The 18,685-nt window shown below is 38.7% G+C and overlaps 1 protein-coding gene across 1 annotated transcript; it reads right to left on the minus strand.

Moving 5' to 3' along the window:
• Positions 1–1,301: 1,301 nt before the first annotated feature.
• On the minus strand, positions 1,302–13,361 carry LOC106908432 (C-C chemokine receptor type 1-like). The gene is made up of 3 exons (XM_014974521.2): positions 13,169–13,361; positions 12,807–13,001; positions 1,302–4,187 (listed from the first exon to the last, which is right to left on the minus strand). Exons 2-3 carry the CDS (start codon positions 12,986–12,988, stop codon positions 3,263–3,265), a joined length of 1,107 nt encoding a protein of 368 aa, XP_014830007.2. The 5' UTR covers positions 12,989–13,001; positions 13,169–13,361; the 3' UTR covers positions 1,302–3,262.
• Between the last annotated feature and the right edge of the window lie 5,324 nt (positions 13,362–18,685).

An 18,685-nucleotide genomic window follows, 5' to 3' on the forward strand; every position in this document is an offset into this window, starting at 1 on the left:
TGGTCACAGCATTGTCCGATATACACAACATGTCAGTCAACACCTCCACACAATAATTCAGCGCATGAGTGACAACTTTTTTTCATCGCAGATGCAACATATGTGTCTCTGTACAGCTAGCTTTGATAACAACACATCAGTAATGCTATAAGTTGGACGAAGCGCTGCTGATTTTACATCTCGCCATATCTTATGATTTATGTAGCGGAATTATATTACTGACGATTAGACAGACATCTTGCGCATGTGTTGGAGCTCCGCGTGCGAGTAAAGGGGGAGGCGATGGGTGACAACAGACACAAGTAAGTCACGTTATTGCTTGGATTTTATGGTGCCAACTTAAGTCCCTGAAAACATTTTAATGGAAAAAAAGAGCAACGCGATTTGGATGTAACGAGTAAGCGACAGTTTTGTAGAAATGCAGTGAAGTAGAAAGTACAGATACTTACTGTAAAATGTAGTGGAATAAAAGTAGAAAGTATTCATTATTAAATCTACTCAAGTAAAGCACAGACACATGAAAAATGTACTTAAGTACAGTAACGAAGTAGTTGTACTTCTTTACTTCACACCACTGCGGATTTTAAAAGCCATCAAAGCAAATAGAAAACGCGGTGTTCAAATTATTATTTTTCTTATTAAACGACACTCCCCAAACCAACCTTAAAATAGAATTTTTGTTAAATCCTGATTTAGCAGCTTTAATCACATTTTTTGGTTTCATTTTACTAACCACATCAACAAACAGCAATCTGGCTTTTTTCTGTGGCTGTTGGACTGATGGCTTCTTCCTGGTTCAGGGGCTTTTTATGACATGGGCTGAGTCAACTGTGGGACCCCCCACTTTCCCCTCGTCTGTACTGGAAGCTATTTTGTTATTACTTTTTTTTTTTTGCCTCTCTACCATAGATACAAATAATATTTTGCATTTGTTTCTTTAGAAGACAATACACAAAATTAGTTTTGTTTTTGCTATTATTTTTGTTTATTGTGAAAATGTTACGTCTGTTTTGTATTTTGTTGACATAAACTTTATCTAAAATCTGTCATAAATAATTCAAAGGAAAAACAACAAAAACGCCTAACAGTCAAAGCTTTGATATATTTTAAATATCGTATCACTATACACATTGTATTTACTTGATGTCGGATCAATACCAAAATATGCAGTACCGCACATCTGTAGTATCCTCTTACACGTCAGAAATTGAGTTCAAATTAAAACATTTTACTGAAACTAATATTTTCATTTCACATTCAAATCTGTCGGATTTAAAAAAATGGAGTATCAACAGTCAAAATATTTTGAGTTGTTTTTTATTCTTCAGCACAAAACAATCAACTTTAAGTACAAAATCCAAACTAGTTGGCAACTAATGACAAAATAATGGTCTTTGGAAATACAACAGATTATTACACACAAAAACACAAGCTAAGTAAAACAAACAATAATAAACAACACATTATAATCCACAACAATTGAACTTGGTGCAATACTGAGTCATTATTTTCAGTGAAAAAAGAAAATATCTACAACTATAATTTTAACTACTTACAGATTTAGTTAGATTTTTTTATTATTATTATTTATTTTTGCCCCAATTCCCTACATGTCTCCAAGCAGTTTGCAAATCGAAACAAAAAAGTCAACTCAATCAAATCAGAGACGTCAAATGTATACATTCTAAATGGATCCTGGTTATTAAACAGCAAAGTCAAGATCAGTATAATAAAGAGATCTCTCTACAGCCATTTCAGTCAGATCAACACAAAACACTGAAAAAGAGGCAAACTATTTACAGATTTATTTACATATGTGCATTTGGGATGTTAACGTTCATCGACTCATACCGGTATCAGTACAGCAGGTGTAATAAGTGACATTTTCTAAGTCATCTCTTGAGTCATCAGCTTTTAAAGGTTGGCATCGATTTGTTCTGGTAAACTGCCACATTTTGATTTGTGACTGAATCCCTATGCTGCATCAGTGGTGACACCTACTTTTTGGAGTAGAACTGCAACGAGCGCGCCAAAAATGAACATGGAACATGTTTTTATCAGACTATGTAGAGTCCAGTTTGTGTTGGTCAGCAGTTGTTCCTCAATGATTGGCAAGCTGCCTTAATGCACAGAGAATGTAAACAGGCTACAACTTGTAATGTGAAATTTATCCAAAACAAATCAACTGAAAGGCAAATCTGTCAGAGGGAAAGACATAAAAACAAACTGTACATTCCTTCTTGTGAAACTCTTCTTGAGATGGCCTCTTGGATGGTTATGCTGAAACTAGAATCATCTGATAAATTTAGGCTAAAACTGACAAATATTTAGAATTGGTCATGATTTCATCCACTTTGTCAAAATGTTTAGCAACCTCGGAGGGAAGGTAACCCCAGGACAAGATGCTATGGTATTCTTCTAGTAGTTTGCTGCTGTTTCCATGCTAAGCTTATTTTTTGTAAATAGGGCATAAAGTTAAAGTTTGGTTTACTCAGACTTTAATATATTCTTCTAAAACATTTTTAGGTTTTTTGTTTTTTAGGAAGAAAAGGCTTCTTCTACACCTTAGGGCCCAGTTAACCCAACAGCCAAGTTGTTGGACTGCGGGGGTCAGTTGAAGTACCAGGTAATAACCCACACACACAGACTGATTCAGGTTTCATTATGAATCAGTGCTGCACTGAGTAAAAACATGTCTTTTCCCTCTGAGGGTAAGTAATGCCTGTACTACAACAGAAAGACAAGCTCTTTCTCCATGGTCAAGTCTCACTCCAGCTACTTCTAGCCAAGTTGGGCTAGAAGTAGCTAGATGTGTCTCCATGGGTATTGTGTTCCTCACTATGTGGGCGTAAATATGGGCGGGATCATGGGAAGGTGGGCGGGTTATACGGTCGATGCTCCAGTGATGTCGTTTGCTATCTCTGGACAGCCGGTATCTGTGAAATCTCTCTGAATATTTTGTTTGTTGCAGGTTGCCCTGTCAAGTTGTAATTGTAAGCTCTCACACACCGTTGGCTGCGTTTTACATAAGAAGGATAAGGCAGAGGGGCCAACTCTGATGGAAGTATTTTGTAAGGGCATTTTACACATTACATTACTTTAAATTTCTTTACAGATTGCTGTCATTTATTTTTCTCAAAGTTATGAATGAAAATCTACAGGTCTAGAATTGCAAATTTATACCAAAACTATATTATTCCAGCCCAGATCAGTAAACATATTTTCTTATCACTCATAGACTTCCATCTAACAAATGCTTTTCTTATATATTCCCATGTTGATTTGTCATATTATCTGTCTGATGTCTTAGTAAGCTCCAGCTTCCCCTCCCGTCGCTGACCTCAGTTCCTGTCACTTTTGTAGACGTGTTATTTCTGCTGATTTCAGCAACAGAAATGTACTTCTTCAAGGTTGGGAAACGACTAACCACAAGATGTCTGAAGTAGTTCTGGAATTTTCTCCCTACGAATGTGTAAAACATTGGACTGATGCAGAAGTAAAAGTATGCCATGTTGCGGGTGACCTGAAGAGCATAACTGTGTCTCTGTTTACCCTCACAGCTTGTGAATTTACCATGCAGGAGTTCTACTATGTTGAAAGGAGTCCAGCAGATAAAAAACATCAGTACAATGACGAATATCAGTCTGACTGTCTTGAATTTCGTAGCTATTCTGGATGATATGACTGTGATTGTGATCCTGATGTAACAGTAGATAACAGCCAGAGGGAGGATGAGGAAAACAAAAAGCTGAATATAAAATCCAGCATTTGTCAGCTTCACTACATCTATTTTTGGGAGGTTTCTGGGATACTCTTCACAGTATATCTTGTGGTCATAGTGTCTAAATGTGTTCATGATGAGCATCGGCCTGATGCAAGCCAAACCACTCACCAGCCACACCACCACACAGGAAATGACTGCGTAACGTTGATTCCTCACAGGAGCAGCAGTCAGCGAATACACAACAGACAGGTGTCGGTCAAACGTCAGCAGAGTTAAAAAGAAAACTGAACTGTAAAAGCCCATGTAGTAGGCACTGAAGACGATCTTGCACATAGCCGAGCCAAAAATCCATTCAGAGATCTGCATGTAGACTGCCACAAAGGGAAGGCTGCTCATGAAGATCAGGGAGGACGCCACCAGGTTCAGCAGCATGATGTTGGTCACAGTTGTCAACCTCTCGAATCTGGAAGGAAGTTGGATAGGAGAGAGTCAACCACATAAAAGTTGGACTTCTTATGTTTAAATTGCTTTCTGTATTCAGAGACTAAAGGTAACTCTGAAACAAACAACAAATCCATCATGGGTAAGAGGTAGGAGATTTAGAGCTAGGCATTAAATTAGACAAAGGAAACATCAGGCCACACCAACATCCAACTGAGATCCTTCAGAGTTCCAAGATACAAGATTAGTTAGCATGTAACACATTTGATACTCCACCCCCAAAAAAGTTTGAGAATCTATCTATGCCAAGAATTGCAGGAACCTTAACACTGGAATTCAAACCAAACAAAACCATCCACATGGTAGCACATGGTAGGGGCAGTATTATGCTGCGACAATGGGTTCTTCAACAGGGGAAGGGACAGAAGTTAATGGGAAGCTGCACTAAACTAAGTAGAGTGAAAACCCCAAAGGAAAAAAAAAAAACCTGCAAAACACTTTAAAGGTCCAGAAACCGGTCTGACGTTAAGATGTTTCGTGCTGCAGAATGTGGTTCTACAGTACTCATACTCTGTCTGGTTTCATTTTCATACCACACTCGATTTTAGTTGTTCAGAAAACTCTGAAAACCTCAAATTGTTTTGTTTCCATTTCACAGTTATGTAATACTTTGTATTACAATACAAATAAAAATGTGAAAAGCTATAATTTTTTTCAAAAACAATGTTTTTCTAACACTGTGATTATGAAATATACACACACATATATATATATATATATATATATATATATATATATATATATATATATATATAATACGTGTGTGTGTGTGTGTGTGTGTGTGTGTGTGTGTAATTTTTTGAATAAACCCATGAAAAGCTTGACTTTGCTGTTCTTTCTGTTTTGCAACATTTGTAGAAATGCAGACAAGTGCATGACTAACCACAATCAAGAGAAATCTCTGTTTCAAAACAAGTTGCACAATTTAACGTTTAGAAAACAAACGTATTTATTGGAAATGCCAATTCCTGAAAAAGTTGATTTCTGATTGAACGTTTGGGCACTAAGTTGGAGGTGTGCTTTTTTTTTTGGCAGAATTAAAATTGGTTTATTTCGCAGAACAGCAATGGAAACAGTTTTGTCCCTCATCACGAGTCACATGATCAAAAACCAGATATTGACACTGGTGCAAACCACAAAGAAGACAGCAATAAGCAGTTGGAGGATGTTTTTTGATGACTTATTCACTTGCATTTCTTATTCACTGAAAACACACTGCATCTGTGAAAATGTTTCTTTTCGACATTAGTGAATGTTAAAGTTCTGCACACATTTGTAATGGAAATGCTGCTGGCGACCTGCAGCAAGACCTGCTGGATGAATATGTAGCGACATTTCGTTGTTGATTTTACAGCAATCCTTCATACTGAGCATGCATGTAGCAACAGTGGAAAGGAAAATCCCCCATTTTGGTAAATGGTAAATTTGTACTCGTAAAACACTTTATCAAGTCAAAGTGCTTTACACTACATTTAATCATTCAATCATTCACACGTAAGAAAGAAACCTGCAGCAGAACCTGGCTCACTTCTCCAGTAAACAGAATTGGCTCAAGCACAGAACCTTGTGGTTCTCCCTGAGTAACCCTGGAATATGAAGAAAAATCTATTGTTTGCAAGAACAACCTGGGCTCTGTCAGACAAATAAGATTTAAACTTGCCTGGTATATTCAAATCTTAAAGGTTAATCTTGTGGTCAGCTGTCAAACAGGAGGTGAACAGACATAAGTCCATTATCTGGGGCCTTTAGAACGTCATTTGCATATTTACCCAGTGTGGTTTCACTGCTATGCTGAGCTGTGAAACCACACTGACAATTATTTCTGTGCAGAGACTCACACACCTGATTATAAACTATTTTCTTAAGAGTTTTAGATGAGAAAAGAAGATGAGACATTGATCTGAAATCTAAGAGATGGTATTTAAACTCCACTGTCTGAGCTACGTTGCTGCATTTTTTTTGTAAGTGCTTGCAGTTTTTCAAATTTCTATAAGTGAAAGGAGTCAGAGAACACTGGACAAAATGGTCATTAGGATAAGTTGAAAGATTTAAAATGTACAGTATCAATCCTTTTCAGTCCAAAGCCCACTGTGTCTTTTTTTTCCTCCACTTGGTGTCTGTCATTGTCATTTGAGTTTCCATGAGAACAGAAAATATCCTCACACTTTTCTTCTGGAGGTAGAGCTGTTGAAGAGGCTTGGTGGAGCAGAGAAGACTCTTGGGGGTTGAGATAGAAGCCTTCAACCCACCCACTCCTCTCTACCTACCGTACTTCACTCTGTAGGAGTGAAAATAACAAGCTTCCACAGAACCAGGACTTCATCTTATAGTCTCAGTGTTTCTTTTTTCAGACAGCCTCATTACATCCCCCCTCCAGTCTGTCTTTTCAAATGTTTCAAATGTCATTTTATGGCAAATTTCTGTTTTTTTATGTTTGTTTGTATTGAAGGGTGTTTTCTAACTATTTCCCTTTGCAAATTTGATGTCCAGTTTTTGATCAAACTTCAAAATGGCAAGTTTTTTTTTCACTTGCTACATTTAAAGTTGCAATTTTCCTGCATGCTAGTTTTCCTTGTCAGTGGGCTCCCTTATTTCCACAGTTCTCTTCATTGCTTTGCATTCACATATTTGACTGTTTGAAAATAATTCATGTTTACTTTGTACAATGTATTCCATAGAACAAATTTCCCAATAGTTTTTAAATACACTGTTTAGAAAAGCCCAACTAGGGACATGTGTGTCAAATTAACTTACGCTATAAGCACCATGACACAGGCAATGGAACCGCTGTTTAATTCAGTTTGTCTATGTCACTGTGTCTGTTTCCATGAAATAAACCTGAAATAATTAAAATAGGACTCGCTGTGCATTGGAAGAGATAAGACAAGTAGAGGTTTATGGGTGGCGTCATCACAAAATCTAAGATAAGAGAAGTTGCAGCCTGTGTGTTTTTGTTAACAACCTCTCAACTTCAAACCAGATAGTGGTTGAAACAGAGCAAAGGTTTTGGTCTGGCCGAGGAAAACTCTGAGCAAATTCTAGTCTATGGAAATGAGACGATGTTGCTCTACGGAGGTTTCGAGTGGCACAAGAGGTACAAACGAGAAAGACTGTTCCCAGTGTTAAGTACATCAAGTATCTGATGCATGGACATCAACTGACTGACTGATCCAAAGTGAAATCTGGAAGATTTGGGCAGGTTCAGGGCGTGTGTAGAGATGTCAGTATTGCTGAATGAGTCAGTATGGGTGTGTCCGGGTGTCCAGGAGTATCTTCACAAGCCAAAGAGTCATCACTGTTCATGAGTAATGAATGACTGAGGATACCATGGAGACCAATCACCACAGCCTTCAGTGGAACAATCCACTGTCACAGTGAGGACAGCAAGACAGTCAAATTCCAAAGTCGTCCTCATGTTACTTGCATTTTTCTATAACAGAGACATTGCCCATGTAGAGCTGACCACTAGCTCATTTATATTGACCATATAATGCACTTAATGAAAGCACAGCAATTTTTTAAAAATCTAGTTATTTGATCAAACGTTTTGGCGCTAAGATAACCCGTATTGAAATTGGTTCATTTCACAAAACTGCCATGGAAACACTTTTTGCCTCAAGATCAACAACCAGATGTTGCCACCATGAAGAAGACGACAACAGGAAGTGGTAGCAGGTTGATGGTGCAGCATGTTTTTTGGAACAAACTTATTCACATTATTTCAATTGCGTTTCTTGTTTAATGGAAAAACGCAACTAAGCAGAAATTGTCAATATTCCGCTAATGTAAAAAAAAAAAAAACACAAAGTTTTGCATAAGTTTGTAATGGGAATGCAGCTAGGATGTCTGCAAAGAGATGATTTACTCTTTACTGCATGGATGTGCTAACAGAGGTCAGACTTGCGACTGGACAATTTGGGTCCATTTTACCACAACATTGCGCAGGCTCACAATGTTCTGAGCATCGGACCGTTCTTGACCCACAGCATGGCTGTGCAGGACCAGCCTCTCTAATCATAACCTGGCATTGTTACCACGGAGCTGTAGACGAATGTGGAAGTGTGTTAGACTGAACAGGAATTAACTGGAAGAGTAAAAATTGTGGTTTAGTTTTCATGTGAACACTTTGACCCACAGTTCTGTTCTTTCTCTGACACACCTTGTGGTTCTGTGTGACTCTTCTATGATCCTGACTAATGTAGCTTCATGGATTTTAGACAAATAAGTTTATATCAAGATCATGCATTCTAAATCTCTGTCAATTTTACACCCTTCATCCCAGTATGCATACTCCACAGAAAATCCATCAAAACCAACGGATATGCTTGAAATACACGACACATTTTTGTAAAACCCAAAAATACAAGACTAAGTGGTAAAGAGTGTGATGACAGCTTTAGCAGTCTGAGAAGGATTTAAAAAAAAATAATAATTTTTGAAAAACTGATGAAAGCACAAATGAAAGTAGTGGTGGGACTTAATTCAAAATTTTAATCAAGTAAATTGCAGGCTCTGTAATTACTTAATTATAACAGTGATTCTTGAGAATAGGGACAAAACAGGTCCTATGGATAAAGCATGAAATTTGAATAAAATATACACAAGATATATTTTTTTCAAATATCTAACTAAACTAACCTGGGTCATGTGAGGACAACAATGTATATTTTTCTTTTTATTGCTGAATATTTTTTTATTTTAAACATTGTAGTCGGTGGATGATGCCTGTAAAAGCCCTTGTCCAGGAGCAGAACTCAACACATTCTTATAGTTTAAAACAATTAAATAAATACTAAAATTATATATTATGACAATTAAGTATAAGTAGACATATAAATAATTATAAAAGTATCGATAAATTGAATTAAAAATAATTTTTAGATATTTTCCAACTCCGTTGAAATTTGTCCTTAGTTTTTGTCAACACCGTCAGAAATGAAAAGAATGTAAAAAAATCAGGCATTATTGGGGGGGCCAGAACTTCTGAGGACCCCATGACGTTGTCTTTTCTCTTCCTTTACTAGGAGGGCTAGTTAGCTCCGGTTAGCTTAAGTTATTCTTTAGTTTTTTCTTCTGTTTTATTCCTAAGTTGTTTGTCACAACCATGATGTGTCAACTCCATAACTGACAATTTACAAAACTTTGATGAAATTTTGTGAAATAAAAGCTTAATTTTGGTATAATGTAAAGATTTCATGGACCTGACGAGCTACAATATGGCCTCCTTCAGAATAACATCATATAAATTGAGGTAGTTTGGCATTTCGTCAACTCCGTCAGATGTCAACTCCGTCAGAGTTTTTCTGACTCTTTCAGTGAAATTGTTGTCAAATCTCACTTAATTGTGCAACTAATTCATTTTAATGTATTTTACATGAATTGCATTACTTCACATGTACCAAGTTTTTCATTTTACTCACTAGTTTGTCACCACCTTCAGTTCTGTGTCAACTCCGTCATGCACTGTCAACTCCATCAGATGGACTTTTTCTTGTTTTTTGTTTTAAATAATATTTATTTTATTTCTTGAGAAGCATTTGTCTGTAAATTGAGTAAAAATATCACTAATGGGGTATTTTAAAAATCATTTTAGATTTATTTTTGTCAGATGGTGATGACAAAGTTTTGGGTCAGGTCGATTAAAAATGTAATTTTTAAAAAAAAATTCGCAACTGGGAGCCTGTACCTTAGCATCTTCATATTTTCTAAACATTATTTGTCATATTTGCATACATAAGGTTGAGAAATAATTAAAAAAAAATATGGGAAAATTAAAACCCATTTTGTCCCTATTCTCAAGAATCACTGATCACAGTTAAATCAAAATCAACAAAATGAGCAACATTTTTAATTTACAAAATCAGACATATGAGCTCAATAATAAACATGTTATCCTGGTTATACAACCATCATATTGGAGCTAAATGCTGTTCTATCTACAGGTCCTTCTCAAAAAATTAGCATTTTGTGATAAAGTTCATTATTTTCCATAATGTAATGATAAAAATTAAACGGTCATACATTTTAGATTCATTGCACGCCAACTGAAATATTTCAGGTCTTTTATTGTTTTAATACTGATGATTTTGGCATACAGCTCATAAAAACCCAAAATCCCTGTCTCAAAAAATTAGCATATTTCAACCGACCAATAAAAGAAATGTGTTTTTAATACCAAAAAAGTCAACCTTCAAATAATTATCTTTAGTTATGCACTCAATACTTGGTCGGGAATTCTTTTGCAGAAATGACTGCTTCAATGCGGCGTGGCATGGAGGCAATTAGCTTGTGGCACTGCTGAGGTGTTATGGAGGCCCAGGATGCTTCGATAGCAGCCTTAAGCTCATCCAGAGTGTTGGGTCTTGCGTCTCTCAACTTTCTCTTCACAATATCCCACAGATTCTCTATGGGATTCAGGTCAGAAGAGTTGGCAGGCCAATTGAGTACAATAATACCTTGGCTAGTAAACCATTTACCAGTGGTTTTGGCACTGTGAGCAGGTGCCAGGTCGTGCTGAAAAATGAAATCTTCATCTCCATAAAGCTTTTCAGCAGATGGAAGCATGAAGTGCTCCAAAATCTCCTGATAGCTGCTGCATTGACCCTGCCCTTGATAAAACACAGTGGACCAACACCAGCAGCTGACATGGCTCCCCAGACCATCACTGACTGTGGGTACTTGACACTGGACTTCTGGCATTTTGGCATTTCCTTCTCCCCAGTTTTCCTCCAGACTCTGGCACCTTGATTTCCAAATGATATGCAAAATTTGCTTTCATCAGAAAAAAGTACTTTGGACCACTGAGCAACAGTCCAGTGCAGCTTCTCTGTAGCCCAGGTCAGGCGCTTCTGCCGCTGTTTCTTGTTCAAAAGTGGCTTGACCTGGGGAATGCGGCACCTGTAGCCCATTTCCTGCACATGCCTGTGCACGGTGGCTCTGGATGTTTCTACTCCAGACTCAGTCCACTGCTTCCGCAGATCCCCCAAGGTCTGGAATCGGTCCTTCTCCACAATCTTCCTCAGGGTCCGGTCACCTCTTCTCGTTGTGCAGCGTTTTCTGCCACACGTTTTCCTTCCCACAGACTTCCCGCTCAGGTGCCTTGATACAGCACTCTGGGAACAGCCTATTTGTTCAGAAATTTCTTTCTGTGTCTTACCCTCTTGATTGAGGGCGTCAATGATGGCCTTCTGGACAGCAGTCAGGTCGACAGTCCTACCCATGATTGCAATTTTGAGTAATGAACCAGGCTGGGAGTTTTTAAAAGCCTCAGGAATCTCTTGCAGATTCCTGAGGCTTTAACCTCAGGAAGAGCAGTGGCACAGTGGGTATGCAGCGTATGCAACGCATAGGGGCGCAGCACCAGAGGGGGCGCCAAAACCCCGTCTGGAGGGTGCCAATTATGTTTTCCCATACACGTCAGCGCGCCTTACGCTCCTTCACCTCACGCACATAATGATGTAAATCTAGCGCGAGTTTCACCCTTAACGTATCCTCGCCTCGGGTGGGGCGGGGGGCAGTTGCGCCACTGCCTCAGATGATGAGGTTAACTGCTCGTTCAGAGAACCTATTCATGATATGCTAATTTTTTGAGACAGGGATTTTGGGTTTTTATGAGCTGTATGACAAAATCATCAGTATTAAAACAATAAAAGACCTGAGATATTTCAGTTGGTGTGCAATGAATCTAAAATATATGACAGTTTAATTTTTATCATTATATTATGGAAAATAATGAAGTTCATCACATTATGCTAATTTTTTGAGAAGGACCTGTATTTATCTGTCCAGTGTTTCAGGAACTCCTGATCATTAATGGATCTTGTTTAGAAATGTGGACTGTGAACGCTGACATTAGCATTAGGAACGTCTGCTGCTGCTTCATGTTTAGCATTAAGATGATATTCCAGCTAACTCCTTTTAGCATAACCTGAGCACACCAATAGTCTTCCCCAGCATCCAACTAGGTTGATTTTTTTTAAGCAAACATCGGTGTGGCCAAGAGAACTGGCTTCATCGTCAATTTGCCGTTGTTGCAGATGTCGCTTGTGCGTCACATTTTCGGGCGTACAAGAAACACAATACAACTGTTCCAGCTAGGGACATTTCTATATATAAAAAACACTTAATTGTGCAAAAAATTTACTCGTTAAAATGCATCCAATTAATTAATCGAAATTAACACATTAAAGTTCCGACCCTGACAAGAAGATATTCACAGGAAATTTGTTCTGTAATAAGTCTTGCTTCAAGTAGCAATAAGCTCTTCTCTGTTATAACTTTTCCCTGATTCTTTGAACTGAGATTGCTCAACTTGCTTCAGCTATGTCAGAAACCTTCACAGAGGGGGATGGGATAGGTCTTTAAAACAAAACAAAACAAAACAAAAAAAAACTTAAGGAAATTTCTACAGTCCACTTTTAAAACAGTGCATAAATGTTTTGGTCAGCAGCGTGAAAACTTGCTCTTTTCTGCATATGCTTTATGGATTGAATTTAGATTTTCAATTTCTGATTTGGATGAACATAAAAACAATTTATTTTGTAAAAGGTCCGGGTGGAACTTGGCTTTTACATACACTTACCGATAGATGATAATCAGGACCAGCCCGTTGCCGAGGAGACTGAAGGCAAACATGAAGTAGTAGAGGACAGATATTTGAGCTCCTAAGAGGTTAGAACTGTTGTGGTCGCATGGTCCTTTCGGTTCGGTGGGCAAATCCGAATAGTTGTCATAATCATAAGAGGGGGTTGTTGTGTCTGCCATCTTTATGTAAATTCTGTCAAAAGCAGAAATAAACACAAAAATTTCACAAGGTCATGCTGTGACAATTAAACAAAAACAGAGCAAAAAAATAAATAAATTCAAGTAACTAAAAAGCATAATTCATGCATGCTTTTGATGCATGTACCAAAAGTAGACAATCAAAGGAATAAAATGTCTTACTGCGGCTGAACAGCGCCAACTTTACACTCTGAACTTCGGTCCCACTGCAAACCCACTGCAAGTCACTCACTTATAAGTCAGCAAGCCAGAGGAAGTTCCAAAGAAGTGTGGGGCTTCTCTGAATGTGTGTGTTTCTGTGTGTGTTGCAACAGTGTCTGTGCATGCAAAAACCACACAGCACTGTTCATCTTTTAAAGTCGCCTGCACAGAAACAGCTCACATGTGCAGCATCAGAGTCATCATCAAAGATAAATATCTCTGAACACTTTCAAAATGACTGCAGAATGAAGAGAAAAACAAAGAAGAAATAACTCATGGATGGATGGATGGATGGATGGATGGATGGATGAATGGATGGATGGATGGATGAATGGATGGATGGATGGATGGATGGATGGATGGATGGATGGATGGATGGATGGATGGATGGATGGATGGATGGATGGATGGATGGATGGATGGATGGATGGATGGATGGATGGGTGGGTGGGTGGGTGGGTGGATGGATAAGGGTTAAAGCAGAAGTAAAGACAACAATAAAAAATGAAAACTGGAGAAATGTCTTACTATTTTCTACACTTTCAGGGTATTGCATAAATATGAGTTTTCGCTCAGTTTTCAGTCCTCATGTTCCTGTCCTTCCTCTGTAGTTCTGTTGCTTCTGCTGCTCCCTGAGTCAGGAATGGAAGGGCTTCATGGGACGGGGAACAAAACACGGAAACACAAATTCAAATCACTACTTCATCTCAATGGAGAAGAAATATGTATTCAAACCTGAGCAAATCTACCCCTGTCTAGAGGTAGTAATGGAAACTGACATTTTGAAGCATACCATTCATCTGGTAAAAACATTCCTCATTCCAGCATTCATCACACCCTTGATGCTGGAGTCTATCACAGGGAAGATGCAGAGTTTGCTGAATCAGATTCTCACGCCTGTCAGACGCCAACGTTATGTCCAGCTGTCAGCACCCAGCTAATGTGGGACCGAGACAAAGTGAAATTACTCAACTTCTCCTATTCGCTCCAAAGAAGATTCCCCCATTTCTTGCAATCCATCTTGTGGATTGCATTACGATTTACGAATATCCTTATGAATTAGACATACCAGCAGATCTGCTGATGACAAAGCTACACTCACTATTTCATGAAACAGGAGGCTCTGCATTCAGACAGGAAAACCTTTGAGCCTGATGACGGCAGCCATTAACCACATTATTCTGATAACTCTGCTGCATCATGTACACAGTACATTTACTGTCACGTACTAATGATATCAACAAGGCTGCTGTTGCAATCATTGATGAAGAGGCACATGCTCTTTAAGTGCATATTTATCACATCAATTTTTTTATTCGGCATAATGTGTTGTATTTTGTTGTATTACTGGAAGAAAATGTTCTTCATTTTGTTGGTATTGCCCTTTGCTGAACAATATGCTGTAAAAGTTTCTTGAGGTGGAAGTCAGGGTAAGGAATTTGAACATTGGAATAAAGCACAAGGATGAAATGCTCATTTCAGCTGCCTGTATCTGGAATCTAGTTGTTTTGGTCATGATCTTATGAACATTTTTGGGGAGGAGCCTGGAGGTTAACTGGGAAATCCAAAGATTTGCTGTTTTTGAAAGACCTGTATTACTGGAGATGAAATCCCAATCTGTTTATCTATCGCCCCAGTCATTCTACCGTCACTTAAACTTCTCCACTCAAGACTGAACTCAAACCCCAAAATGAGAAGACGACCAACAGAACCACATTATTTCAGAAAGCAAAATTAGGGCGTGAGTTTTTCACACTACATATCCTCCAGTCCACCACTAAGCCTTGAGATCCTATCCATAAACATCTCAAACAAGCCAATAGGTACATCTGGTGAATTCACATGCACTGGGAACAAGCTTGACTACGTGTCGAGAACGAGGATGAGCTCTTTCTGTGTTCACTCAGGGACCATGTAGTCCTTAAGAGTGTCACTTCTACCACTGTAGTCCTGCACAAACCCTGAAAAAGTATCTGTAAGCCTTTTCCAGGGAACCATGTAGACCAGGCAATCAGACTCTGTCAGATCGGCAGTTCCATGAAGGTAAAGAACTGGTTCACTGTGCCACGACCAGAACCAAACATACTCCAGCTACACTTCTGAACCTCCCTCCCAACATCCTAAACTACCCAAGGGTATATGTCAGTTAGAATACATAACCAACTCCCATGGTAACCCACTCCACTGACTCTACCACTAGTACATACTCAACGTTGTTCAACTCTTCTCTACACGGTTCATGTCATGTTCTGTTACAACTGTGTAACAGCTATATGTGTTTTTGGTCACCATGGCCCCCAGAGACCGAAACGTAACACAACCTGACAGAAATACAACGCAGCAAACATAGAAATGTCCACACTCAGTCATCAGAGGAGCATAGTGCTATTTTCAGTGCTGTTGCTGTGAGTTTTTACACACAACCTGATTCTTGTAAGGAAGTCGCTCTTATGACTCCACTTCCAGCAGTCTACTGATGCCACACTCGGCACTTTTGGAACCCCAACAATGAAACTGGAGTTGTTCAAAGTTGAGGACGAGTGTCATGGCAACCAAAACATTTCACCATATTGAGTATCCAAAAATGAGACATCATTTAACCGATAAAAACAACACCACCATGTCAAACTTCTGGTTAGCATGTTTTCGGGTGAGGGAGGTCCAGAAGGACGTTGGATGTTCAGAAAGTTGCAGAGTGTCAGGAAGTGGAGGTTAAATAGATAAGAAGCAATGAGCAGTCAGTCCCATCTGCCATAAACAGGCTGGTATTATTTTGGCAGCGTAGAAATGCTCAGCTAGAGCAAAGAAAAGCAACATGTATGTTTGATATTGCCTTGAATGACTTTGTGAAAAATAAAGGACATACATGTTTAGCTCTTTAATTAGGAATTTCTAATCTTCTCTGTTATATCTATAGCCAACAGTTAACCTAGTCACTGTCACTTCAGCATGCAGCCTGTTATGGAAATTTCATTATCAAAGAATGAGAAGCTGTTTCAATAATAAGAGAAAGATTAATCTTTGTCTTTAAGTTTCTTTATTCGAAGGCAAAAGCGTTCGAAGACCCTTATAACTGTGCGCAGTCAGGAGAAGAGCCCTGAACAACACACATCACATCGTTATATAGTCACAGCAAGACAAAAACCCACCCAAAGTCTGATCTTATCTGTACTACCAGATGGACCACAGAGACAATCCTGACCCCCACCTCATGAACTACCCTTCACCTCTTGGAGGGGATGATTTTATGGCAGGAAAGAGCTGATAAGGATTTGAGGAGAAACTTCTAATTCTTCTTTGTTAGTTAGTCATGGGTTCAGGTCAAACAAGGTACAAACTACATTCCACACACGTCAGTAAATGTTTGGAATGGTCCAGTGAGGATCTTTACTGCAGATTGGTAGAGTATGTTCTACAGTCAGCTCTTTAAATATCATTCAACCAAATATCAGTGGGAATGTATGTACACATTTGAGCCTATATGTATAATTATGAATAAGAGAAATATCACAATAAAACAAAACTTGCACACCCATATATTTACTTATTATGTTTTATCAGTCCACCATGGAAAAGCAATGGTTCATATGCATCCTTCAGAGGAGGAGTTAATCCTGGAATCTGTGGGTTGCCAGTTCAAACCCCTGCTCTGTCTGTCTCTGTTGTTGTGTCTTTGGGCAAGACACTTCACTGGTTTTACCTGCTGCTGGTGGCAGGCATAGTGGGGCTAAAGGGCCTCAGTTCTGTTAGACTGCCTGAGGGCAGCTGTGGCTACAATGTAGCTTAGCACCATCAGTGTGTGAATGGCATGCTTTAGCATCCTCTGGACTAAAGAAAGTGTTATCCAAGTACAGGCCATTTACCGTATGGTTCAAAATGAACATGACATCCAAATGAATGTAATCTTCTGACTAACTCCAAACTTACTCAAAATCTTCATTAGGGCACATACACTTTGTGAGCTGTTAGTTTCAGCTCACAAAGTGAAGCTGGCGCTGCTTGTATCAGATCACTAAATATCAAGTTAATCAGTAAGAAACAATGTGCTAAATGTCTCTTGCTCTAACAGCTGACAATGACATTTCCCCACTGAAAGTTTATGGCTTTTAGAGGAAAAGGAGATTAACAAGATTAGGAAGATTCTGTTCAGGCTGAACTGAGCTAGTGAAGGATTTGCACACTAAGTATTGTTTGAAAGGCACATTTGCAGTCGCTAATGCAGGAGCAAAGATGTGAATGTTCACTTGCTAAGTACCTCTCTGGTTTGTGTCAATGAACTGAAGCCAGAAGGCTTTCTCCTCTGTTCTTAATTGTAGCTCAGCATGTCTACAATGCTTATCTGCTTATTGTGGAAATACTGAGAAAAATGTGTGCTCCAGCGGTGTGTCACCACCATACTGTCTAGAAAGCAGCTGTACTTCCAACTTTACATGCATATCCACATCAAGGGAAAGTGGCTTATTCTCTGCTGTAAATGTCAAGAACTGAAAGTATTTACAGTTTTTTTCAATTAACAGAATATTAGATGTCAAACTGCACTCAAAGATTTCTTGAGCAAAGTCTTTTGAAGAAAAACACATGACTCAATGCGGATGCACCGTTTAGGCAGCTTCACCATACAGGTGATGTGTGACACTGGAAGCATGAACTTGTTCATTGACTACAGTCATATGGACCTTTAACGTTGCAGAGGCAACTCCAAATTTCTGCAACTGTAGTCACAGGGGCATCATACCTTTAACATGAGGAGTCAATCTAAAGGAAATGTTTGATCACTAAAGGGTTAAAATCTACTATGGCTACAAAACAGTCTTTATCTCACTTTCAGTCGCCACAAACAAATAGCAGGTGGTGGGAAATGACATAGCAAGGTAAGGCAGTGATGAGAGGGGAAAACCCACTCCACCCAGCCGTCTAGCTTAGCAACCAGAACGGTCTCTAAGCAGAGCTCTGCTGCTCTGAAAACTCCAAGGCGTAATTTCAAAGAAACTCACTGTTGATTAACTGAATGGTGAGATGAAATGTTTGGTTTAGTTTCTACTTTAAAACACCTTGAAACTATTACACAGATGTAATATGGAGGACTTAACCTGCCAAAACAGAACTAAATAAATGGTTTCATAAAGTATTAAGTATTAATGGGGCAAATGTTGCTTTAAAAACAAAACAAAACTAAGAGCTTTCCAAACTAAGATTTATTTTTCATTTTCAGTAGTATTAACTTAATTTTTTTTCTTTCTTGATTTATTTTCCTCTCCATTTCTCCCCTGCTGTTTTCCCCGTTGTCCATTTACTTATTTATTTTTTCTTTTATTCATGTTTTCTTTTCTCTGTTCTTTGTCAGTGACTCTTTGAAGGAGGTAAAGTGACCGAGGTGTGATGGGCAGGGAATGGAGCCTCGTGGGCAGGCCTAAAGAGTCAGCCTCTCTCCTATTGGTCAACGTTGAGATCCAAGCTCCAAGCCGGAAAAGGTTATGT

The sequence above is a fragment of the Poecilia mexicana genome, unplaced genomic scaffold, assembly GCF_051168715.1.
Source record: "Poecilia mexicana isolate PSO_F unplaced genomic scaffold, ASM5116871v1 scaffold_20, whole genome shotgun sequence".
In the NCBI taxonomy this organism is placed as follows: Eukaryota; Metazoa; Chordata; class Actinopteri; order Cyprinodontiformes; family Poeciliidae; genus Poecilia; species Poecilia mexicana.

What these genes read in the sequence shown, in the direction of transcription:
- LOC106908432 (XM_014974521.2), bottom strand. Translation starts at nt 12,988, where the DNA reads ATGGCAGACACAACAACCCCCTCTTATGATTATGACAACTATTCGGAT. An exon ending in GTCCTGATTATCATCTATCG is followed by an intron (nt 4,188 to 12,806) that starts GTAAGTGTATGT and finishes ACTTCCTTCCAG; the next exon opens with ATTCGAGAGGTTGACAACTG.